This window comes from Mus caroli, unplaced genomic scaffold (genome assembly GCF_978045245.1).
Source record: "Mus caroli unplaced genomic scaffold, Mus_caroli_1 scaffold_7, whole genome shotgun sequence".
NCBI classification, from domain to species: Eukaryota; Metazoa; Chordata; class Mammalia; order Rodentia; family Muridae; genus Mus; species Mus caroli.
Window position 1 is genome coordinate 2,519,951 of NW_028227262.1, and position 25,332 is coordinate 2,545,282.

Consider the following 25,332-nt stretch of genomic DNA (forward strand, 5'->3'; position numbering starts at 1 on the left):
GCTGGCACAGATACTTCCCCCACACAGCCAGGAATAAGGGTGGCCATACCAAGTAGTGCCTTTTAAATATGCATGTTTTCACATTTTCCTGCACATGAAGCAAACAGAAGCTGCTCAAAAGGGGACACTGACCCAGCCTTGTGACTGGAGTCACAGTTAAGTCAATACAAAAGCAAGGAACTGTGTGTTTCCACTTTTCTGGAATGGAGGGAGAAGAATGTCAGAAACAGAGAGGCACCACGAGATGGTGCAGCACCAGCCAGGCTGACTCTGGTCAGGATTCCAGGGACTCAAAAACACACAGGGGCTGAAGACTGACCCAGAAATCCTTAAAATTCAACCCCCTCCCAGCTTCCTCGCAGAAGTTCAGAGACCGCTCCTTTTGGATCACTAAGCCCCTGGTCCTAAGCTTTGCTCACCACACACACATCAAAAGCTGATTGAGAACTCTTTTATTTAAAGGCATTTCATTCCATAGTCCAAAGAAAACAAAATGAACACAGCTCTGTGGTTCACAGGTGTCAGATGCACAAACACGGCTATGGATATGCGACAATGCTGATGTGTGTGTTTTTGCCACACTCCAAACTACAGACTCAGTACAATATTTCAAACAAAGAAAGTGTCAGTCATAACAGAATGTAACTTGAGGGTTATTCTTTTCCATAAAAATAACTAGGTAAGAAAACACTGGAGGGACAGAGAAATGTCGCACCCTGAAGTGATACAACAAATCACATTTTCCTTTGCTTTGCCAGTGACAAGCTATGGAAAGCACCAACCAGCCCTACGGAAACACTGAGCACCCTGGGCTATACGGAATGGACCCTCTTTTTCATTTCACGGGCTTCCTGTAGGAATGGGTGAATATGGCTATGTCAAGTGGCAGCTGGCAGTCACTATGTATTTCCTGTTGTGTTCCCAAACTAACAAAGTGAAAAGCAAACGTGTACTAAACCTAAGGTGGAAAACCACTCAACAGTCATCAGCAAGGTGAACTCAACCAACCTCAGTGACAAAGTATCCAAGGGAGCATTGCTGAGTTCTTCCACGGGAATGTTTTAAAGGCAAAGGCATAAACGTACCAGCGCTGAGCTTACTCTTGCCAAATCTTCACCTTCTCTTCTTCCTCCTTCATTAGAACCATCTGCAGGGCTACAGTGCTGAGTGAGTTCTAACTAAAACATATTCCACATCATTTCTGTGTTTTCACAAACTGCGAAGTGCAAGGATTATAAAAAGTAGTTAACTTTAAAATAATAATAATAAAAAAAAAAACCACACAGTAAAAAAAAAAAAAAAAAACATGAAACATGGGATATGATGTTCAGATTTAAGAGCAAACAAGCTCCCAGGGTTATTACTGAATCACAAGGCAGTGGGCAGTGGGCCCAGTGTGCCTGACTAAAGTGGGCATCTCTGACTACACCATGGCTGAAATGAGAGCACAGTGTCCCAGGGACAGTGGCTTAGTCAGTGTCCCCAGGCTAGGCTCCATCTCACACCAACACTCAATGTTTCTGGTCACCACGGAATGGAATTGATGTAGCTCACTGCTTCCAGAGATCACAGCTCCCTTCATACTGACTATCTCGGAGGCAGGGGCGGGAACTGGCATTCACTTCACTCTGGTAGGCTGGCAGGATGTCTGGTAGCACTGATTGACAGGTCTCCCAAGTGCAAACCCTGACAGAGCAAGTGTACACACAGACCCCGCACTCCTGGGTAAGGTCAAGACAGCCTTCAGCATGATCCCTTTGCCCTGCAGCCCCTCACGTCAGCAGTGCTAAGCTAAGCTCACCAAACACTTTGACCAAGACATCAGGGCCCCTTCTATTTACCTCTTTGGCCAAACAGGCTTATAACTTTACCTGGAATTATGAGGACTGCACCTCTAATAGTCTATAAACAACTATTTGTTAAAAAGAAACATTTTCCTCTGTTCTCCCAGTATAGAGCTACAGTATCCTCGCCTTCCCTCTGCTTGAACGGAAACCTAAGGCATTTAAGTTTGCTTGGGTTCTTGGCTTTAGAAACAACAGAAAACAGCAGGATCAACGTCTCTTTGGTTTCATGCTTAATCTTAAGCCTTATGTGTTTCTTGCCAGCATCCTCCCCCCCCCCTTGTAGGTTCTTTGATAATATGTCCTAGCTCAGATTGCAGAAGTTAAAGAGTCTCACACAATCATCTCAGAACCTTTCTGCTGCCAAGGGGAGAAGCCTCCCGGAGTAGGAGTACACACTTGACAGGAAGCTCCCTTGGGGGTACTCCTAGACATTTCCTGCTACACAGTGGGAGCTAGAACCCCTCAGAAGCTGGGGGTAGGGGGAGTAAGGCAACAGAGAATGGAAAGAAATACAAAGTATCACATAAGGAGTTGTCTGAGGAAGGGAAGGCTTCTAAAGGAACACGATCATCCTGGGGAAGTCTGCAGTCGGCACCAGCTGAACTCCAAGTGCTCTCAGAATGCTCAGAAAGGGCACAGGCAGACAGATGTCATAAAACCTTCCCAGTTCTATGACATGACTCTCTTCTCCAAGCATAGATGGCAGCAAGAACAACAAACTTCTATTGGGAGTCTGTGCATCTAAACCCCAGAGCCATATACTGCACACAGGCTACATGGTAAGCCTGGGGTGAGAGCTTTGTGGATGTCAGTGTTAGAACTTCCCTTGGTCCAAGAATCTAGTTGCTGGCATTAGGAAATATGTCCAAAGATGGCCATCAGGAAGAGAACTAGTCAACAGGTAGATGCCATGATGGGCTTTTAAGATGTGCATTTTCACAAGATAATTGCCCATCTTTGTTCATTGCTAATTCAACTGCCAGTTCCCTCTGAATATTCAGGACTAGGCTGCATAAAAATGAAGACCTATAACAACAAACATAAATTAGATTTTAAAGTACAGTAATGAAATTATAGACTCCTCCAAAATTCAATTCTATAGTGAATATAAATTAAATCTATTATATAAGTACCATTTTGGTAAAGATTTTAGCTCAGAGTTTTTTGTTATTTGAAAAGAACCCAGCAAAACAATTTTAAAAGTAATACATAAAGACAGGCACGGAAGCAAGAGGCTGAGGTGAGAGTCTCCAGTTTGGAGTTATCCTGAATTGTAAGGCAATACCCTGTCTTAGAGAGGGAAAAAAAGGGGTGGGAGTAAGAAAAACAGACTTAGTGTTTGAAAACAAATGTGGCTAGAAATGGCCTGTAAGCTTCCAATGGCATTACAAGGAGGTTGATTGGATATTGGTAGATTTCATGACAAGACACTAAGAATTGTCACCATGTCCCAAATAAAGACTAGCAGAGCTTCTAGACCACTGTGCAAAGAAGAGTTTTATAACAAGGCTCTAAAGCTGTATTAGAGGCATGGCTGCAAAAAAACTCTGAAGTGACTCCCTCATTAACACTGAAGACCTACTAGGTCCTACTAGCTTCCCTCTCCCATGGCCAGCCATCAGGAAAGCAGCTGTGCAAGGAACCAGGAAGAATCTGCCTGTAGCTCTTGGTTCTCTGTGGAGCTTTCTTTAATATGCAAGGCGGCAGCCCGCTGCTGGTGTAGAGATGGAGTCCGGTCCCTTTAGCCGACTCTATTACAAGATAGCAGCTGGTTGCAGCAAATTCTCTTCAATCAAAATTCCTGTAGGTGAGGACCTTGTTGCTGTTGCTGTAAGTGCCGGAGATTAAACCTGGGGCCTCTCATGCGTGCTAAGTAGGCCCTTGAGTCTTTTAAGAAACACAGACCCATGATTGGCAGGTCCTTAAGTTATGCACCGTTGTTGGCAGGAGAGCTCTGAAGCCAGCACCTCACCTCAAGTCAGAAAGGCCAGCAGAAGCCATCCCATGTCTGTAAAGGACATCTCCCCTGCTTTCTAGCACACATCAGCTACAGCCATCCTTCCCTTAAAAAGGCAAAACACAGCTGAACATCTAAGGTTAAGATGAAGCTAGGAGAAAACCTAAGTAAATGTGCAAACATCGGTTTGGTTTGGTTTTGATTTTTGTCTTAAAACAAGAACTAGGTCAAATACATTCAATTAAAATAACTCCTAAAGGCATCTTTCCTCATGTGGTCCTCCTCATCTAAGACTCAATTTATAAAGTGTTTATAGCAATCTTCTAAAAACAAAGCCCTCACAATGCAGCTATGGTGACCCACACAGACCCTCATTTGCCCCACATGGCATAAGAGGTTCACTAGTCTACTTTAGACAGCATTCTCAATTGCACAAAGACTGGGAAAGTGGCTGAGAAATGTGTTTATCCACATTTGTGGATGGTCTGGCTGCTTATGTGGTTTCTCTGTCTGCCTCTATCCTTGTAGCAGGCAAGGCAACCATAGCTTGTGGGCCCCAAGGACAGCTTCGAAGCAGCCAACACAACATCAGGTACTTAGAACATGAAGAGACTTTTTTTTTAAAAAAAGTTTATAAATGATAATATGATTTCAGACACACCTGTTAGGGTTTCTGAAAACAAATATAAGATAAAACGTCTGCCCAGAGAGACAGAGTGACAATGGGGTGACAAGCGAGCCGGAAGCTAAGGAGGTGATGGATCCTAATGCTTGTCAAATAAACCGATCACCAAAAGGAATGCCCTTTCTGAGGAGATCTCAGGTGACCTGAAGAAAGGGCATTTTTAGTGTCATCTTTTCTGGGACTACCATGAGGCCCTGGATTCCATTCCCAGCAGGGAAAAAAACACAAAACAAAACCATTACTATCAGGTTAGCTACTGACCTTGGCCCGTACAAAGCAGACCCTAGCAGTCTACTTTTTAATGGTGGGTTTTAGTTGTTGCTCCAAGACTGTTAGGTTTGGATGAATACTTATCATGATATTTGTTCCCATGATACAAAAAAAAAACCCAATCTGGAAAAAATAGGGTTGGTCTCTTCACCCCAAGTTTTCAAGTAATTAGTTCAAGAAAGCTTATTTACAGCTGAGCCGCCTACACACGTGACCTACGTTAGCCCGCTCTGTCCCTTCAGGAGTCAGGACTTCAAAGGCTTGCTTTTTCCCCCTTGAACCAGACTTTTCTTTTAAATACCGTTGAATCAGTCAGGTCTCTGCTTTATTGGGCAGATAGAGAGAGGAAATCAACAAGTTATGTCCGAAAGCTGGGAACCGCCGGAAGGCTTCCCAGCTGTCAGCAAAGATGTTGTACTTGAGAAACACTCGGTGCTCCAAGCTGGTGGACAGGGTGATGTCCCTGCTCATAATGTAGATGCCGTCATTGTGCAGTGCGCATGTCAAGTTCAGGCCCGATTTGGACGTGTTCTCCTTCAGGTAGAGCCACTGACGCGTGACCGTGTTGTAGGACTGCACGGTGAGCATGTCCTCACTTTGGCTGCTCCTGCGGCTGGGCCCCAGTTCATGGAGACACCCACCCACGATGTAGATGGTCTCCTCCACGGACACCATCTGCTGCTTGCGGATATGGACGTCACAGGTCTCAAACAGCGTCCAGAGGTCGGCGGAGGGGCAGTACTGCAGGATGTTCATGTTGCGATCTGAAAGACACAAAGAAGCCAGATGACACCATCCAGGCAGTGGAGAGGCATCCTCCTTGCACACATACCATGTGGCCTAGGCAGCTCACTCAGAAAGGCAGAGGACAGAGAAATGGTTTTCTAAGCAGATGGGGCAGAGGTCATCTGGATTCTCACCCACTACCTTCCTCCCAGGAACCTCCTTCTTGGGAGAATCTCAGAACCATGAAGCTAGAAACCAAGCATGGTGGCTCACACCTATAATCCCAGCATTGGGAAAGCCTAAACAGGAGGCTCTTGAGTTGAGGACATCTGGAAAGGGGCAGCTTTGCTGTACCTCAGAGCAAGACCCCAAGTCCTCTGAGAGAAGAGTTAGCCTCAGCAAACCCTGACTGCAGCCTGCCTCGGGGCACTCTCACACTACTATAGCAGATTCTATGCTTTAATGAGAAGCTCTGGCTAACAGAGGTTTGAACCCCAGTGACCTACGCTGCCTTACACAAAATGGAAAACCCACAATGTAAAACTTATTCTTCAGCAAAATAGTGGTATATCTACCTGGACATCCAGATGCGCAACAGGCAGGTGTCCTACCTGATTAGACTTGAACAAACAGGATTCACAACACTGCAACAATGCTGCCTGCCTGTGGGTGGGGAAGGACTGTGCAACCCTTAGAACGCCCCACATGACATTGCTCTCTACGGTCCTGCCTGCCTGCCTGAGCAGCCTGCCCTGCATTGATTGCAGCCTGCTAAGTCACAAGATCGCCATACAGCCCAACAGCCTCAGCCTCTCAGACAGCTAGAGAATGCCTGACTACACAGAAAGTAGGTCCAGACCCCTGCCCTCTGTGTCTTTGCAAACCCTAAAATCCATGCCAAAATGCAACAGTCATCAAAACAGGTTTTCAGGGTCAGGAGACACAGCAGAGCCTCAGCTCCTGCAGATTCACTCACAGACCTACCTCCCAAATGTAGCCCTCGAAACCCATCAAAGAGCCCGCCTCCCACCTGCCCTTGCTTGATCTTAGGATAACAGTCAGGACCAGTGAAAGCCTTCTGCCTTTTTTTTTTTAACTAATAACTACTTTCTTTCAGGAAAAGTATAGTCTCTCTTTTTGAAGGAAGAAAAAAAAAAAACTATCTTACCATCTCCTTGAGAGGCTGATGTAAGAGGATTTCAAGTTCAAGGTTTGCCTGTGCTACAGAGTGAGTTCAAAGCCTGCCTAAGCAACATAGTGAGATTCTGCCTCGAAGTGTAATAAGTATAATAAGTATAATAAGAAGGTTAAGTATGTAGAGTACTTGCTAGTGTGCATGAGGACCTGGTGAGGTTCCCATCATTGCAAAATAAGGAAAATAGAAAATAACTTTGGGAGGTTCTGCACACAGAGCTTCACCTCTCTCTCTCTCTCTGGTTTTTGTTTGTTTGTTTGTTTGTTTGTTTGTTTTGTTTTTTCAAGACAGGGTTTCTCTGTGTAGCCCTGGCTGTCCTGGAACTCACTCTGTAGACCAGGCTGGCCTCAAACTCAGAAATCTGCCTGCCTCTGCCTCCCAAGTGCTGGGATTAAAGGAGTGCGCCACCACCACACCCAGCTTACTTCTCTCTTTTTAAACTGATTTTTTTAAAACCCGTATGCCTTTAATCCCAGCACTCGGGAGGCAGAGGCAGGTGGATTTCTGAGTTCGAGGCCAGCCTGGTCTACAGAGTGAGTTCCAGGACAGCCAGGGCTACAGAGAAACCCTGTCTTGAAAAAACAAAAAAACAAAACAAAACAAAAAAACCTAAAACAAACAAACAAAAAAACCAACAACAAAATTCTTCTCTAGGAAAGCATAAATGGCCTTAGCCACAGGGCAGGAGAAAAAAAAAAAAGTTATTAGCAACCCCTCAAAATGAAGTTTCTGTTTGTTATTGCTAAACAAAAAACAAAAACTGTGAGCTGTGAGCAGAGGAAACAGCTCAGGGTCTGGAGCCAGCAATGGACTAGCCCATAGCAACAGACCAGCCCATAGCAGCAGACCAGCCCATAGCAACAGACCAGCCCATAGCAACAGACCAGCCCATAGCAGCAGACCAGCCCATAGCAACAGACCAGCCCATAGCAGCAGACCCTCCCACGGCAATGGACTCAAAACAGCAACAGCACCTCCCACAGCAATGGACCCTCTCAAAGCAATAGTAAATCATAGTCACTGACCCTTGCACAGCAGGTGGCATGCCATCCACCCCACCTATTGCTACACATAAAGGGCTGTACTGTCAGACCTGGCATGGTGGTAAGCATCTGTAATCATAGCCCTCAGAGGCTGAGGAAGGAGGATTGCAAACTCAAGGCCAGCCTTGGTTACAAAGTAAGACCTCGTCTAAGAAGGGGAGGTACAGAAAGAAAGACAAGCCCCAGAGCCAAATCTGAGTCCAAGCTAGCAGAGAAAGGAAAGCAGGTCCTTAGTGTATGCTGGTCCCTGTGCCCACAAGCTTTCCAGCCCTAGGGAACTGCCTTTCTGCTCATCTCAAAGGTCTGCTTAGAGATTAAATAATAAGGTCACTCTAGAAGATAGACAAGGAGGGGTTGGTTAATCTACCCAGGACACCTGGCTGAGTCACCAGCAAGCTCTTCCCCTCATACCAACATCCTGTAGGCCTTCTTGGGTCTTCTGCTACAAACTGGCTCCCCCTCTTCACTGAGCCCTGGCTCAGGCAGCCTGACTTGGTGAGACAATCTTTGGGTCTTCACATTTAAAACAGATTCCTCTGCCCTTTAGGGTTGCTAAGATTTCCTACTGGATTTCTGTCTGTTGTTTTGTTGTTTGTTTTTTAATTTTGGGATATCTCATTCTCTAGCCTGCATTCAGCTAACCTGGAACTCACTATGTTGCCCAGGATGGCCTCAAAGTTGCAGCAATCCTGCCTTAGCCTTCCATGTGATAAGAATACAGGGATGGGCAACCACACCTGGTGTCTCCATCTCTCTACTGCCTGGCAAAGAACTAAAATAACCAAAATCTATTATAAAAGTCATGGGTGTGGTGACGCATGCCTTTAATCCAGAGGCAGGCGAGTCTTTATGAGTTGGGCTATACAGCAAGTTCCAAGGCAGTCAGGGCTACATAATAGAGAGACCCTGTGTCGTCATAACCAAAACAAAACAACAAAAAGTCATGAACCATTATTTACTGAATTTTAAAAAAATCTCATCTAAGAAGTCAACAGGATGGGAATCCAACTCAAGTCCTGGCTGCTGCTGCTGCTGCTGCTGCTTCTCCTCCCCCCTTCTTCCTCCTCCTCTTCCTCCCCCTTCCTCCTCCTCCTCCTCTTCCTCTTCCTCTTCCTCCTCTCCCTCCTCCTCTTCCTCCTCTCCCTCCTCCTCTTCCTCCTCCTCCTCCTTCTTCTGTTTGTTTTTTGTTTTTGTCTGTTTGTTTTCCCCAAACAATTGGGAAGAGCTGTTTATAATGGGAACTACAGGAACTATCAGGAAGTGCTGGAAAATCCAGACTAGAGGTGGGTTAGAAAGGACAGCCAGTGCCCAGCCCTCTCAGCTTAGAGCACAAACACCCATCCAGTCCACCTCTGACCGCACAGAATGGTCTCTGGCATGGAGAATCCAGGATGGACATCATCCTGGGTGGCCCAAGTGAAGAAGGCACGCTAGTGGTGGCCATGAAGCTCCAAACACACAAGAAGGGTTTTCCAGGTCAAATCTACAACCCATTCGCTGAGCCAAGGTCATGGAAGAGCCAGGAAATCTACCAGAAGAACAGTGCTCCCAGCAGCAGCTCCTGCGTGGAAGAGAAGCCGGGGCACAAGCGTGTGTCATGTCAGCCAGAGTGTATTCTGAATAGCTCACTGAGACACGGTGGTGGCTCATGCATAGAATCCTAGCTCCTGGAGGCTCAGACAAGGGGACTGAGCTACAGAGTAGCATAGACTGCACTAGGGTAAGACCTGGCTTCAAAACACAAAGCACGTTGCCTGAAAGAAAGAAGAAATGTCCTTAGGTAAACAATCTAGCTAGTTACTAGAAAAACAGAAGCAAGGATGTAGGACTCAGGAGTGTCAGCTGCCGTGCATGGCTGTGTAGACCTGTGAACTTAATCGGTGCTGTACTGAGCCCCAGTGCAAATGGTGCAAAGCACTAGCAAAGACAAATTATCTTGATTCCTAGTGGGGGCCACTGGGAAGCGACAGCATTTGAGGAAGAAAACAGTCCACGGCTTCCATCACACTCCTCCCTCGCTGCTGCCTCTTCTCAGAGGCACAATTACATAGGCCAGCTGCAGAGAGTAGAGCCCTACCACCCCACTCCCAAAGCAGGTCCAATCCACAACCTCAGCTCTCACCAGAGAGACCTCGTTTGAAAACAGATCTGTGGCTGTATACGTAAACACGCTAAACAGAAATGGATCTGGATCGCAAACCCAACTGCCAGCATCCGGACTAGAGATAGAGACTTACAGGAGAAGCCGCATGAAGACAGCAGACATGCATGAGGAAGCCACCAGAAAGAGGGTGAAGAGGTGAGGAAGACTAGAGCCTTTGGGGATGCCCTGCTGTGAGAGCTTTCTCTCTCTTCCTCTTGCTCTACCATCTCCCAGGCTGGCCTTAAAGTATCGGTCCCGCTTCCTGTACCTCCCCAGTGCTAGCATCACATGAGTGCACAGTCACACCCAGTTATGGGCCACCTATCTGAATACTCTATTGGTGTCTGACATTTACACAGTTGCCTGTGTTCACTTGCAGACCCAGAGTCTGCCTCACGCAGTGATCAGCGGGGCTAGCGAGCTCTGTCTGCCCCTGCAGCCAAACATGCAAACAACCCCAAGAGTCCTGTTATTCCTCTCCTTCAGCTATGGGCTCTGCACACCAGATGCACCAAACACAGATGTAAACGCCCTTAGCTGAGAGACCACGTGGTGGCAGCCTCCTCAAGGGAGGCAAAGACAAAGGACAGGGCTCTTCCCTGCACCCAGAAACACCCCCTCACGCAGCTATGATGTTCTCTATCCTGACGCCTGGGATCTCTCTGCTACACACAGCAGCACTGAACCTGGGGACTGTCTCTTTTCCACACTACTCCTATAAAAAATGTCCACCACACAAATGTGCACATGCAGAGAGTAGAACATGCTGCACAGGTGTTACCATCTGGTCTAAAAAGTTCTTTTGTGCTCACACCCTATCACCTCCATGGGACATAGAAACTGGCCCCCAGAACCGGCCTTCTGGGTATCTACCTAGCAAAGCAAAAGCCAGACTTAGCTCTGGCTTGGTACTGGTGGGTGGGTTTAACTCTTGGGGAGAGAAGAGAACTCAGTTTACCCTTTTTTCCCAAGCTGTGACCCAAACCTCCAATATGGGCAGGTTCCAGGTACTGACCATAAGGCTGGGTTTCTAGAAGCACAAAGAACATTCATAATCTTCCATAATTCCCTCTTCCATGTGAACAATGTCCATGCTCAAATAAGGTCATCAAAGGTCCTTCCTGCCTAACCCATCCTGCCTCGGGGCTCACATCTTTAAGAAAAGGCTAGTATATAGCATCTGATGCATAAAATCTCACTCAGATACATAGCTTCTTCTAGCCAGTCCTGACCCAGCCAGGTTGCTGCAGCTTATGCAAAAGCAGTTGACTGCCACTCACTCACCTCGGGTGGTATATCCACCAATGACATAAATCTTCCCCTTGCACTCGCAGGCAGAGAACTCAGCCAGAGGGTTTGGCAGGGGAGCCACAAAATTCCACGAATCTTGCTCGGGATTGTAGCACTCCACGTTAGAAACGGCCTGCCCACCGATGGCGTAAAGCTTCGAATTGACAGCCACAAGTTTGAAGTTAGATCTGAAAGGAAGACGCAGACCACAGACATGTCAGTTCTGACCGTGACATGGGAAGACGCTCTCTGGCAGAAGGTGTCGTGAAGTTTTCCAGTCAGAGCCATTCTGCCTGGTGACTGCAGAGGTGACTTCTCAGATGTTACTCTGGTACCCAGAACTCCACACTCTGCAGGGCAGGAATGGGAATCCACAGATACAAGCAACTCCAAACAGGCGGCTCTTGGTGACAAGGACCAATCTTGCTTTTGGGCCTGAGGCCAGGATCAGGATACCTGCTCTACACTGAACTCAGTCTTCCGCATCTGTAGATGCCATGCCTGCATCCCCCTGAAGCTTCAGACCCAAATGTAAATGACATAGTGCATCTGTCTCGGACATGTGCAGACATCCATCCCCCTTAGACGAGGCTGCAATAACTACATAAAGAGCACATGCGTTCTGTTCTGTTACATGCAGTTCGAGATGCATTAAAATGCAGCAGGATGCTGAAGTGATGTGCAGCCCATGACATTTTAAGTTCAGACCTGGAACCAATCTCCAGCCATAGTCACTAGGTTCACGTCACTGTGGACCCCATATCCAACAGAAACAACTCACAGAAGGACGTCTGGCACACAGCTTCAAAGGATTTCAGCCTATCGTGACAGGGAGCACTTGAAGAGCAGTTCTTGGTGGCAGGGGCTGGAGTCTGTCACACCATGGTGGAACGGGAGGCACAGAGACAGAAGGAACTAGGAAGCGGCCAGGTGTGGCCTTCAAGTCCCACCCTTTGTGACTACATCACCCCTTGACAAGAGACCCATGCTCTAAATGATCCATAACCTTCCTGAACACCCTCACCAGCTGAGGAAGTTCCCAAGACTTAAGACTTGTGCCTGGGGACAGGGACAGTCCAGATCGCAACCCACCAATGCTAAAAGATCACTACACCTTCCAGGGGTATGAGCAGGAAAGAAAGCAGGGCTGGTTGGTTAAGACCACTGGCTGCTTTTGCATAGGACCCAAGTTCAGTTCCCAGCACATACACAGCAGCTTCCAATCTCCTGTAACTCCAGCTCCAGGGAATCTGATTCCCTCTTCTGGCATCCTCAGGCACTGGCATACCTGCGCCATACCATCATACAGATGTGCATTTAAATACCTTTAAAATAAAGTCTCTGGAGGAGAGAGAGTACGGACTCATCCCTTGGCTTTCTCCTCACAGAATGGGTAGGCCATTTTTCCTCAGAAAGGAGGCTCCTGGTACAGACACAGGTATAAAGGATACAGTTCATCAGAAGGCAGTTTATATACTCAGTTGCCACATATAAATGGGGATGGCTAAGCTGAACTAATTATGGATAAATGTGTTGCCATCAGCTTCAGATACTAGCTAAGTAAGTTGGTTGTTTTAAGGGTGTCCCCACTCCTCTACAGAGACACACAACAGGGCACGTTCACAACCCTCCCCTCCTACAGCACAAACTCCATGCACCCATCAGCTGGCTCAGCCTCAGCTCCTCACAACAAGCAGGACAGCCGGTCCACTTCAGGTCCTCATCTCTAACGCAGGGGAATCTCACTCAGTGGCTAAACACACAAGCAAGAATGTTTTCTGCCCAAATCTTTCTGCCTTGTGAAATGAAGGATTGCTCCAGGAAGAATTACGTTGCAGAAGACAAGCGTGGAAGCAGCTAACAGAGGCAAAGCCACAGCAGAAGCTGTGTAGGTGGGAGAAGGAGTCTCAGGCGCAGTGGAGGAAGAACACCAAGAAGGTATGGCTCTTTACAGGTATGAACTGTTCCGTTTCGTTTTCCAAATGTGAGGGTGAACCCAGCGTTCTCCACCCTGAGCCTCAAGGCCATTAAATCCATCCAGCCATGCAGACAGATCTCACCCTGGTGGCAGCACCTGGGCGGTCCCCGGTTCATGCTGCTTACTCTCCTCACTGCCAACCACGGTCCTTAACACCCAACCATCATGCCCTCTCTGTGTGTGCAGATCCGGTGAACCAGAGGAAATAATGTTCGTAAACAACTCTAGATCTTAACCAGCTCAGGGTGGTTTCACTCCCCACCGGTGGGCACAGAGTAAATTCTGCAGTATCAAAACGGCGTGTGCAATTCATCCTGCATGCTCTTAGGCAAAAAGGTAAGAGGCCTTTTTCTGAAACTCAGGACAGGCAGCTAAGTAAACAATTCCATCCCTCCAAGCCCAGTAAGCGCAAGCTCTCATCAAGAGAAACGTTTATTAATGTTGGGTTTGCTTGCAGATGGGCTAGCCACCTGAAAACAAACCGATTGCTAAATTTAGAGGCACATCACTGAGGGCTCTAACTCCAGGCTTGTACAGAGAAATCTAAACTCCACTGTTGAACAGCTGGGTGACCTGGGACACTGACTGAAGCTCAGTAGATTTGTGCCCATTTCTCTACCTCTCAAATAGAGTTAAGCACACAGTCTGCCCTAGGGGGAGAAGGAGCCTTGGTATTGTTTTTAAGATTTCATTTCTTTAACTACATACATATAGGGGTGCATGCAGATGTGTGCAGGCGTCCACTTGACTATGAACCACCCGAGTGAATGCTAGGAACTGACTCAGGTCCTCTGCAACAGCAGCACATACCCTTTACCACTGAACCACCTCTCCAGTCCCTCTTTCTTTTAAACTTTATGACATTAATTTATTGCGTCTCTCTGTGTGTATATGTGTATGTCTGTGCATTGGCATGCAGGGGTGTACATGCTACAGTGTACAGATAGAAGTCAGAGGACACTTCTGTCCTTCAGTCACATGAGTCCCAGGGCTGGACTCAGGTTGTCAGGCTCAGCAGAAGTCCCTGAGCCCTCTCTTCAGCCCTGAGCCCCACTTTCTTAGCTCCAGGAGGACTGGCTTCTCACCACAGCACAAACGGCCTCCAGAATTCTTCAGTCTGTGCTCTCGTCTATAATTCCCTGACAGTTCACTTCCAACTTCTTACAGCAGCTTACACTCATCGGCTGGAGCAGTGAGTGTGCATCTGAGCCATCAATGACTTCACAATTATCTTTTCTTCTTTCATATTGACCCTGGACACACTATGTTGAGGAAGAAAGGCAACCGTAATACCAAATAAGCCTTCATTTTATAGCTGTACATGATTCACTCCGCAGTAAGTAAAAAGCAAGTGACACAAATCAGGCATGGCTGCAATTAAATTTCCATTTCCCTTGAGAAGAAATACAAAGCCTGATAGCTATAGAACATGGGCTCAGCCGGAGGCCCTGGGTTCAATACCCAAAGCAGAGGCAGGAGGTGATGGGAGGGCTGAGACAGGAGGATCTTAGAGTTCAGAGAGGCCAGGCCAAACTAGACAGAAGCCCCTGACACAAACACACACTTAAAACTAAGTGATCTGATCACTGAGCAATGGTGACACATGCCTTTGATCCCACCACTCGGGATGCAGAGGCAGCCGGATCTCTGTGAGTTTGAGGACAGCCTGGACTACAGAATGAGTTTCAGGACAGTCAGAGCTACACAGAGAAACCCTGTCTCACAAATCAAAAACTAAATGATGTGACCTTTCTAAATACCTGTCCACAGACTAACAGCTATGTAAATCACAGTGAGGAGGGTGACACCAGAGCTGAGATTGGCCCTTTGTGTAAAAATGACTAAACTCACTGGGGAGATAGGGGCAGTAATGAGACCAACCTCACAGAGATGCTGGAGAATAATAACAAAGTAACCACAACACCTGAGGTTCCAGAAACAGAAAATGCAACAGTGGCTTGCTACAGACAATTCTGTTACTGTGAAACCCGAAGTTTCCCCTCCCCAGCCCCATCCCCCCTCCCTGCCTCAGGCCATCCAGGCCATCCAGTTCTTCTGTCCTTCCTTCCCCTTCCTCAGCTGTAGTGACCTCTGCTGGGGACGAGGTTGGAGATGGGAGAAGCTAGAAAACAGAAACACTCATTGTGGCTCTTACAACCACCTGTGGGAAAGTCAAAAAGCAAAAAGCAAAAGCAATTTCAACTGTTGGTCAGAATCCGGCTGTGGAGGTTAAAACAGGCCTGTCGTTTTCCCTCCTCCCCTAGTGCCTAGCTGTGTGGGCTCCGCAGCCTCTCAAAGTGTTCCCACTTCAGGTTCCTCTGCCAGCAGATGGTTGTTGGTGAGGCCTCTCCCGCCTTGCTACATTCTCACACAAACAGGACCCACCGGGCTTCACCTCAGAGCAGAGGCCTGGGGGTTAAGGAAGACCCTAGAGACAAGCTCTGAAATTAAAAAAAAAAAAAATTTACAAAGGATATCTGCAGTCAGTGACTAGTTCCTGCAAGCCGTCCCTAGTTAAGGTGGGGAGAGAAGGGAATTGTGTGGTCATACAAGCTTTCACGTGTCAAGAGTCAAATCTGTGTTCAGACAATGAACCATGTTGTACACCTGAAAAAGCACCTCAAAAAAAAAAATAATAATGCTGGTATTTGAACCATATTTTCTTTTCTAAAATGACACTAATTTACGTGCATGAACATATTCACAGGTCACAGCACACATGAAAGGTCAAGGTCAAAGGACAACTTGCAGGCATCAGTTCTCTCCTTCTACCATGTTGGTCCTAGGACTTAAATTCAGTTCACCAGGCTTGGCAGCGAGTGCCTATAACCGGCTAAGATCCATCTTACCAACCTATGTGGTCATTTCCAAACCTATGACTTTACATTATACTTTAAAAAGAAATTTAATCCCAGCACTCGGGAGGCAGAGGCAGGTGGATTTCTGAGTTCGAGGTCAGCCTGGTCTACAAAGTGAGTTCCAGGACAGCCGGGGCTACACAGAGAAACTCTGTCTCGAAAAACCAAAAAAAAAAAAAAAAAAAAAAAAAGAAATTTCAAAGATTCATATCTAAACGTAAGAGGGCAGAATTGTAAGACAGATGAGTTTGTCCACATCCTCATCTAGATGAGGTCCAGATAAAGTCAGAATAAATTGACAACATTTAAAAACTAGGATACCTCATGTCCAGCCACTCCAACTCCTCATAACCAGTGTGGTCCAGGGTGAGGAGTCCCATGCTGACATGACACCTGGTCCCCACAACTCTCTACCCACACTCTACACACTGGCATCACCTGCCCTGCCATTCTGACTCCAGTTTTGACCACGCTTTAAAAAAAAAAAAAAAAAAAAGCGTGGGCAAACCTATTCAATATTGTATTAACAGTCAGAAGTTCACATCTCTAGCCATATAAAACTGCCAATATGAATTTGAAAATGATAAGCAGGGGCTGGAAATGTGGCTCAACAATTAAGAGCAATGCCTACTGCTGCAGAATACCTGGGTTTGAGTCCTGGCACCCAGGCCCTGGCTCACAACCATCTGTAACTCCAGCTCCAAAGGATCTGGTGCCCTCCTCTGGGACCTGTGGGTACTGCACACAAGGTGCGCATAAATGCAGGCAAAAACACAACAATAAAAATAAATAAACCTTTTTTAAAAAGATAAGCCAATAGTCGTCGGGCGGTAGTGGGACACACCTTTAATCCAGCACTCTGGAGGCAGAGGCAGGCAGATCTCTGAGTTCAAGGCCAGCCTGATCTACAGAGTTCCAGGACGGCCAGGGCTACACAGAGAAACCCTGACTCAAAAATCATTTGTATACAAAAATGAAGTCAATAAGCATTTTCAAAGAATGATGTTCTGATGAAAGGACACTACACTGAAGAGTTGCCCACTACGTAGGGTAGGGAGAGCATCTCATCTTGACAGGAGAGGGGAACTGGCAAAATCCAACACTGCTCATGAGAAAATTACCAATCTTTCATGGGCAACTAGGCAGCAGCCAAAATATAAAATGTGCATACACCTTGCCCTGTCACTCAGAGAACTTGGAACCAACTCATATGCGCCGAAGACAGTCATACACATAGACCAGAATGTCCAATACAGCATTATTTATAGGGACAAATGCATACCACCAAACACAGCCTGGAATGCTACATAAACATGAACAAGACAGAAGCAGCTAGCTCACACCTTTACTCCCATCACTTGAAAAAGGCAGGAGGACTTGCGACTTGCCTCTAGTCCTAAGGCGCCTGGGGCTAAAGAGTGAGACCCTTTTTCCAAACAACAAGCCAATGTGCTGGTGTATGTCTCTAATCATGAGGTGGAGGCAGGAGGATAAGAAATGCAAGGTCATTCTCAGATATACAGAAAGTTCAAGGCCTGGGATACATGAGACCCTGTCTCAAAAAGATTAATAAAATGATTTATTAGTTTAAAACAAAGTTTAATAAATAAAATAAAATTCATTATTATAAAATAGAATAAAATTTATATCAATTTATATCAATACACATCTATAAATACAAAAAAATTCATGAGACCCAGCTCAAAAAAATTAATAAAATAATTTATTAGTTTAAAATAAAATTTATTATAAAATAAAAATATATCAATAAACATCTGTGAATACAAAATATTAACATACAATAACCATTAATTAGAAGAAATATTAAGTACCATAACAAATTTAGAGTAAAAGTACATGTACATACAGCCCACCCACTGGAGAAACTATACACACAGCTGTCCACTGAGAATGGCTAGTCACGCCTATATTTTTATAAGCATCGATGCATTTATAATACCTAACTGTGACATGCATTATAGATACAGGTAGCTTGGTCCCCTGCATTGATCACACATAGATTTAGGGAGGGCTGAGTCACGAGGACCCTAGTCCATGGAGAGAATCACATGACATCATGTGGAAAGCAGCTGGTGGGGCCTCACTGGAGGAAGCAGACCTCTGGGTGGAGGTGGACGTGAGGAATATTTTTCTTCTCTGCCATGAGTTAACCACTCTGCTCCACTATGTCAGATGCTTGTCACAGAGTAATTTAGGTAGACACACTCACTTTACGCACGGTTTCTAAGGTAGACACATGAGGCAGGAGCTGGAAAACAACTTGACCGTGTTTAAAGAGTACAGAAAGAACACTCTGAGGAAAACAGACCAAGAATCTGTAGCTAAAAAGAGACTGCTGAGAGGTCTGGACTGTGGAGCTGAAGATGGACGACATGCTGAGACCACGTGGTCAGAGCTGGAGACACACAGGGAAAGGTAAGACAGAACCTGGAAGCGTCTCCTCTCTGAAGATCACCTTTGTTGAATCAATTAACACTCTTAAAAAAATTATTTTAGGTCGGGCGTGGTGGCGCACGCCTTTAATCCCAGCACTCGGGAGGCAGAGGCAGGCGGATTTCTGAGTTCGAGGCCAGCCTGGTCTACAAAGTGAGTTCCAGGACAGCCAGGGCTACACAGAGAAACCCTGTCTCGAAAAACAAAAAAAAACAAAACCAAAAAAAAAAAATTATTTTAAAATAACACTTTTGATACTAAAAAAATAACTTTATTATTTTGTTTCTGTTTGTTTTCAGAAAAGGTCTCTAGCTCAGGCTAGACTACAGTTCCACCTGCCTCAGCCGGCTCAGCCTAGTGATTACAAGTGGATTGCTACTGTATCATCTCAATGATAGAAGTATCATACTGCAGGAGGCTGGATGAAAACTAGCCTGCCCCCAGTTAGTGCCTCTGGAAGGAAGAGGGTAGCGCATCCATCTCTGCTTCTCACACTTCAGCTTGCCAGGATTTTTAGGATTTATTTTTATGTTTATTTGTGTGTCTGTGTGTGTGTGCACATCCATGTGGTTGCCTGTAAAGGCCATAAGGGAGTGTCAGACATGGATGCTGAGCGCTGGACACTAGTCTTATACAAGAGCAGCAATGAGCCATCAGAACAAGGTATGTTTCTACAAACAATCTCTGATCTAAAGGTTCCTTTGTCCTGTAATGGACCTAGAACAGACCAGAGTGGGTCTTAGATGACATCAGGTGGCCTGATACAAAAAAGCCTATCCTCAGCTGGGTGGAGGTGGTAGCACACTTTAATCCCAGCACTCAGGAAGCAGAGGCAGGACGATCTCTGAGTTCAAGGCCAGCCTGGTCTACAGAATGAGAACCAAGACAATCAGGACTATACAGAGAAACTATACCTGAAAAAAAGAAAAAAGAAGAAGAGAAGAAAGAAAAAAAAGAAAGGAAGAAAAGAAAAGGAAGGAAGGAAGAGAGAGAGAGGGAGAGAGAGAGAGAGAGAGAGCACCCATCCTGTCCTTGGCTACTCTTTCTACTGCTGGGACACTGGTATTGAATCTGAGGCCTCAAAATTCTAGGCTAGCACTCTCCCACTAAGACACCTTTCCCCTACTCTTTCTGGTTTTGCTACATTATCCAGGCTGGCCTGGAATTCACTCTGAAGGCCAGGAAGAATTTTAACTTGGAATCTGCCTGCTTCAGCCTTCCAAGCAGCTGGGGCAACAAACCCTCTCTACAAGCCCTGACTTGTCCCCCAGGCCACTTGGGCCTGCGGCCTTTACTCCCTTCCTCTTCCTGCTGTCTTCATTCCCCAACTCTTCCTTTATTTGCTTCTTTATAATGCTTTTATTCTCTTCACCTGTCTCTTTTCCTTACTTTGAAAGATGGGAAAGATGAGTGAAGTGGAAAGGAACGCATCTTCAAGCCATAAGAGGGGGAAATTGAACAGTACAAGTTGGTTTTTGTCATTCCTTCAACCACTGACATGGTAGATGCCTTACATTTGAAGTTATAAGTTACAGATTATTTATTGTAGAAAGCCAATACTGTACTGTCCACCTTTAATCCCAGCTCTCTGAAGGCTGGAAGGCAGAGGATGGCAGACCCTCATGCCTAGGAGTTCAAGACCAGCCTGAGGAACATACCAAGATAAAGGAAAACCACCTGAACATATGCAGGAGGGTATATATATATATATATATATATATATGCGCTAATGTAAATATGCATAGGTGTATATGTATATGTAGGGCTTATATGTACACGCTACAGCTACCCACAAGGGACTCAGGCATCCAGACTGCGGTGTCTGAGGCATCCCAGATAGACAACAGACTTGGAGAGACGAGGGCGCGCCCATTCTGTAGCTGATTGCTCCAGGCTCAAGTTTTGGGTCAAGGATGATTGCTGTCTTAGAAGGAAATAAGAAACAAAAGTGAGGATGAAAAGAAAAGAGAATCCTCTATGGCAAATCCCTTACACCATCGTAGGGGGCGTGGATGCACTCTCTCCTACCCAAGTGAGAAGGATCCAAAGTCACTGTCAGCAACAACCAAACTTTCCGAAGCTAGAGTTACCAGTTACTGCTAGTGTCTCTTCGGGTCAAACAAGTTAAAGAAAAGCGAAGGAAAAACAACGTTATCTTTCCCAATAGCCTTCTCTGCAAGCCAGTCTGAGGCAGAGAAACCATTCTTACCTAGGGCCTGCACCTGAAAGAAGACCACTAGGCTAGCTGACACAGTACTTGTCTTCTTCCTAGCAAGCCCTGGGCTCCCTGGGAACTCCGCCAGAGGCGACAGGCCAGCAGCACTAAACAAGATGCCATCGCCTCTGGCCAGCAAACACCAGGGCAATGAATGAAGGGCGCAGACCCCCCTTTGCACTTACCGCTTCTGGTTCATGGAGGCCACCTGCAGCCACTCGTTGGTGATGGGATTGTAGGAGTGTGCCGCTGAGATCTCCTGGCTGGTGATCCTGTAACCACCCACGATGAAGAGGTAGTTGTCCAAGATGGCTGAGCCATAGCCCCTGACGTTCACCAGGTCGGGAGGCAGGTTGTTGGCCAGGGGGAACCAGCGCTCCGTGGTCTCCTCGTACCTAAGCATGGACGGGGGTTCCCCTTGATATGGGTGCGGGGCCAGGGGTCCCCCGAGGAAGTCCCCCAGGGCCACCAGGACCGGGGTCCCGCGCATGCGGGCCTCCCTCAGCCTCTGCTTCAGGCTACAGTCCCCGGGGGCCTGCGGCGGCGACAGCAGTAGCGGGAATTGCGGCTGACACAGCACCTGGTGGAAGCGCAGCACCATGAAGCGCAGGCAGGCGTCCTGCAGGTCGGGCAGCCCGTACACCTGCGCCAGGCGGTACAGCTCCAGGCAGTTGCCCAGACGCACGTGCGACAGCAGCAAGCGCAGCAGCGCCGTGACCTGCAGAAAGGACGCGGCCTCCACCATCTCGGACAGCACACTAGCCTCGGCCAGCTCGTCCTCGCTCAGGCCCCAGCCCTCGCGCGCGCCGCCCGCGTTGATGAAGTCCAGCACCAGCCGCAGGCCCGGAGCGCTCAGGCCGCGCAGCTGCTGCACCTCCGGGCCCACCTCGGGCCGCACGGCCTCGCGCATGCCGGAGCGGTAGAGCGCGCGGAAGTAGTCGCTCTGTTCGATCAGTTTGCTCTTGCTCACCGGGTAGCAGCGGTCTTCCAGGCGGATCTGCACCATCTCCTCGGCGGACATGGCTGGGCCGCTGCGCCCGCCGCCCGGCCGCTCAGGCTCCTCCCCCGGGCGCACAGCCTCCGCCGAGCCCGGCCTGCGCTCGCGCTTCCTTCCTTCCGCCGCCGCGGGCCCCGGGCTCAGCCCCGCCGGTGCGTCACACGCCCTCCGAGTAAACGGCCTCTCTGAGTCTTTAATCCATGTGTCTATGTGAGTTCCTACGCTACAATGCAGGTGCCAGGGAGCCAAAGGCGGCAGATCACCCTGCAGCCTGAGGTACGGGCGGTTGTGAGCTGCCCTACGCGGAAACGGAGCTCCTGTCCTCCGCAGCAGGAGTGTGCACTCTTAACCACTGTGCATTTCTCCAGCACGGTGTTGTTAGGAAACAAACAAACGCGTCGGTTCGCGGTGCTCGCCCCCTACGCACAAGTCACCGTACTTGATCTTCTGGTGTTTCCCGCAGCCCCATAGTCCCTGTGTGAGTTTTCCTGCAGGTTTTAGATCCGCGGGGTGGTTCCAGAGTGGACACGGATTACTAGGGCTAAGCAATTTATTAGAAGAGTTATTAACTCCATGGACAAGACAGACAGATAGGAAGACAGGCAGTGGCATGGTTCAAACCGCAGCACCAAGACAGCAGAGTATCTGAGCAGCAAAAGGGGCAGGTGGATGGAGAGGATGCGGAGATGGAGATGCAGAGATGAAGATGCGTCAGAGCTGTCCCCTCTGGGTAGCACTTGCCCGCTCTCATCCCCATCTACCCCACCACAACCATCCCATCATAGCTGTTAGGAAAGAACATTTTCCTGTGTTCCCTGGCAGGACGCTTGGTTAGAAGGCTGGATCCCAAAGGCTGTAGTGATGCAATAGTGTCTGCCATGGTGCCCATGGTGCTCTGCCTTGCATTCCCCAGCATTACTGTATCCGTTGGCTGCTTCACAGAGAGAGGGCTGTCGGCCATTATATTCTGCAGAATACACACAAAGGTAAGGAGCCACATAGTACAGAAAACATTCTAGCAGGATCCCTCCTTCCTATGGGAAAGAGACTCAACCATGGACCTGGGGCTTGCTATACTTTGTTACTTTCTTGGATACTCTGAGAAACTTGCAACACAGTCCCGTGATTGACAGGCCTGAAATCATTCCTGGCAGGCTTCCGTTCCCCATCTGTCACTCTCAGTGTTTGGGGTATGAGGAGGGTTTCAGGTGAGGGGCCAAGGATTTAGTAGATTCTACAGAAAGGCAAAATGCCACAGCTACCATTAGACATCATCAGGCTGGGGGCTTCTGGGAGGGCTGACTTCAAAAAGGCTGGACCTGGATCTGTCTGTGCCTCCATCAGCAAGGCGGGATTCAGTGAGTCACCAGAAGAACAGGCTCTTAGTCTCTGGCTCTTTAGAATCTTTACCAATGGAAGCTTTTGTTTCCAGACCAACTGGTATTCTCTTGCCTTTTAAAACAAACCAGAAAGCCAACCTTTGAGAATGATTCTCATTAGAGAGGCAATTCAACCCTGGTCACATTACCACAGTGAGGTCAGCTGGACTGCAATCTGAAGTGGTACCTGACAATACTGGGCACTGCTCCTGCAAGATTTTAACCCCTGGCCATACGATGGGGCATCTTAAAAGATCCAATAATTTCAGTAAACCACACAGTGTTCTAGAAAGCTGGGCATAAAGACAAATACATATAAACTTCTTTGTTACAAAGTAGTTAAGCTATAGTATCAAGGCTTCATGAACACTTTGCTTAATGTCATCATTGAGTGGATGGAGCTGTCATTGATCATTAAACACTGACAATTGGTGCTCAGGGTCACAGCCCTGAGGGGCTCACTGCTGTTGCTCTGCTAAATGGATATGCTGTCATGTTACCTTCTGAATACTGATGTTCACAGCCACAGATCAGTGCTGCTCTCCATTCCCCTTGGCCCAAGAAATCTCTGTCTGCAGTGGGCAGACAGCTCATCAAAGTGCTGAGAACAAGGGGCTGGGTGTTCAGCCCTAACTGGACTTCTATAGCAACCTGTCCCCACAAGCTCAGGGAACAACTTGGAAGAAGGGGCTAAAAGAGCATAAAGGTGGGAGAGTGGGGAGGAGTGCTGTGGAATGAGTGCCTTTTGTACGGGAAGAGGAGATCACACTGGTGAGCTCTCAGAACTATGGTCTGCACTAGATAGCCAACAAGAAGAACGGTCAACATTCCAGCAAGGTTACCAAAAAGAAAAAAGAAAGAAAAGAAAAGAAAAGAAAAGAAAAGAAAAGAAAGAAAAGAAAGAAAGAAAGCCAGCCAACAGAGGGCCTGAAGTAGGAAGGGAATGTTTACCGGAAGTGTTTGGGGGAGGAATTAATTGGTGGAGAGTATGCTCCAGCTATATTATGTACATGTGTGAAATTGTCAAAGAGGAGATTAATTAAAAATATTTTGTGCAAATTAACAAGCACACCCATATCATTAGCATACAAATTTTGTTTTAGTACGTGGTAAAATTCTATGCATTTCAAAGAATTGTTTAAAATAAAATTCTTTTTTTAAAAAAATATTTATTTATTTTGTACACAGTTTCTCTCTTCAGACACACCAGAAGAGGGCATCAGATTCCATTACAGATGGCTGTGAGCCACCATGTGGTTACTGTGAATTGAACTCAGGACCTCTAGAATGGTTAGTGCTCTTAACTCCTGAGCCATCTCTCCAGCCCCAAAATAAAGTTATTTCTGGTTTACTATCAGTGAATGTTTGATTTGTGCATCTACTATCCACCTGGGGTCAAGAAAACACTCTCTGGCAAAGTAAGCCATGTGACACACACCTTTAACTTCAGAATTTAGGAGGCAGAAGCAGTCAGATCTGAGTTTAAGGCCAGCCTGGTCCACATAACAAGTCCCAGGCTAGCCATGCCTGCACTGTGAGACAATGTCTCAAAAACATAGGTATTGAAAGTGAGGAAAATTGATTTGTCTCTCAAGGTCAGTGTTCTCAGGTCAGTGGCAGCACATTTAGCCAGCACACACAAGGTCCTAGGTCTCCATGACAGCACCAAAACCAGAAAAGATCCTTGTTAGAAATAACTAACAGATGGGTGGTGATGCTCACACCTTTAGCCACAGCATCCAGGAGGCAGAGGCAGGCCTACCTGAGTTCGAGGCCAGCCAGGACTACACAGAGAAACCCTGTCTGGAGAAACGGCAGCAAGGGGACAGGGGGGGGGGGGGGGAGTGGGCAGGGCAGAGAGAGAGAGAGAGATCGAATATAAACAAGGTAAGGTCCAGCTGGCTGGCTGGTGGGGTGGCTGGGGAGGTCAAAGTGCTTGCTGAGGACTCCTGATACTCTGAGTTTGAACCTCGGAACCACGTGGTAGCAGGAAAACCCAACTCTGGCAAGTTGTCTCTGCCCACCACATGGTCAACCACGAAATGGCTGTGAGACATGCGCATGCGCATGGTGTTCAACAGGGAGGCAGGTATGTGAGGTCACAGAGTTACTGGGGATGGAGCGATATGCCTTTTCAAGGCTGTCATATTTCCCCTTCGTTATGAGCGTGCTGAATTGGGGTCAGCTGGTCGAATCCTTAGTTTCTTTTAGGCTTACAAGAAAACTACTGGCCCTAAGAAGTAACCAGAATATATACAATTGCATTTATCGCAAAATTAAACATTTTAAATATAT

General features: G+C 47.2%; 1 protein-coding gene and 1 long non-coding RNA gene across 5 annotated transcripts; one reads left to right on the forward strand and one right to left on the reverse strand.

Annotated features, from left to right (window-relative positions):
• Window positions 1–435: 435 nt before the first annotated feature.
• Klhl42 (kelch like family member 42) lies at window positions 436–21,784 on the reverse strand. Of its 3 annotated transcripts, none has more exons than XR_015047540.1 (4): window positions 20,847–21,784; window positions 11,151–11,344; window positions 4,751–5,523; window positions 436–2,873 (listed from the first exon to the last, which is right to left on the reverse strand). XR_015047540.1 is itself a non-coding variant. In XM_085839763.1 (4 exons), exons 2-4 carry the CDS (start codon window positions 20,858–20,860, stop codon window positions 5,072–5,074), a joined length of 660 nt encoding a protein of 219 aa, XP_085695889.1. In that variant the 5' UTR covers window positions 20,861–21,056; window positions 21,632–21,726; the 3' UTR covers window positions 436–5,071. The 3 variants fall into 3 exon arrangements, 2 of the variants coding, with proteins under 2 accessions (XP_085695889.1, XP_021020833.1); XM_085839763.1 differs by having other exon boundaries at window positions 436–5,523; window positions 20,847–21,056; window positions 21,632–21,726; XM_021165174.2 differs by having other exon boundaries at window positions 436–5,523.
• A 186-nt stretch (window positions 21,785–21,970) lies between these two features.
• On the forward strand, window positions 21,971–24,394 carry LOC147003767 (uncharacterized). 2 transcript variants are annotated; one of them, XR_015047542.1, is made up of 3 exons: window positions 21,971–22,136; window positions 22,481–22,644; window positions 24,226–24,394. It is a non-coding gene; the product is annotated as an uncharacterized LOC147003767 (long non-coding RNA). The 2 variants fall into 2 exon arrangements; XR_015047541.1 differs by having other exon boundaries at window positions 22,018–22,136; window positions 22,481–24,394.
• The last annotated feature ends 938 nt before the right edge of the window (window positions 24,395–25,332 follow it).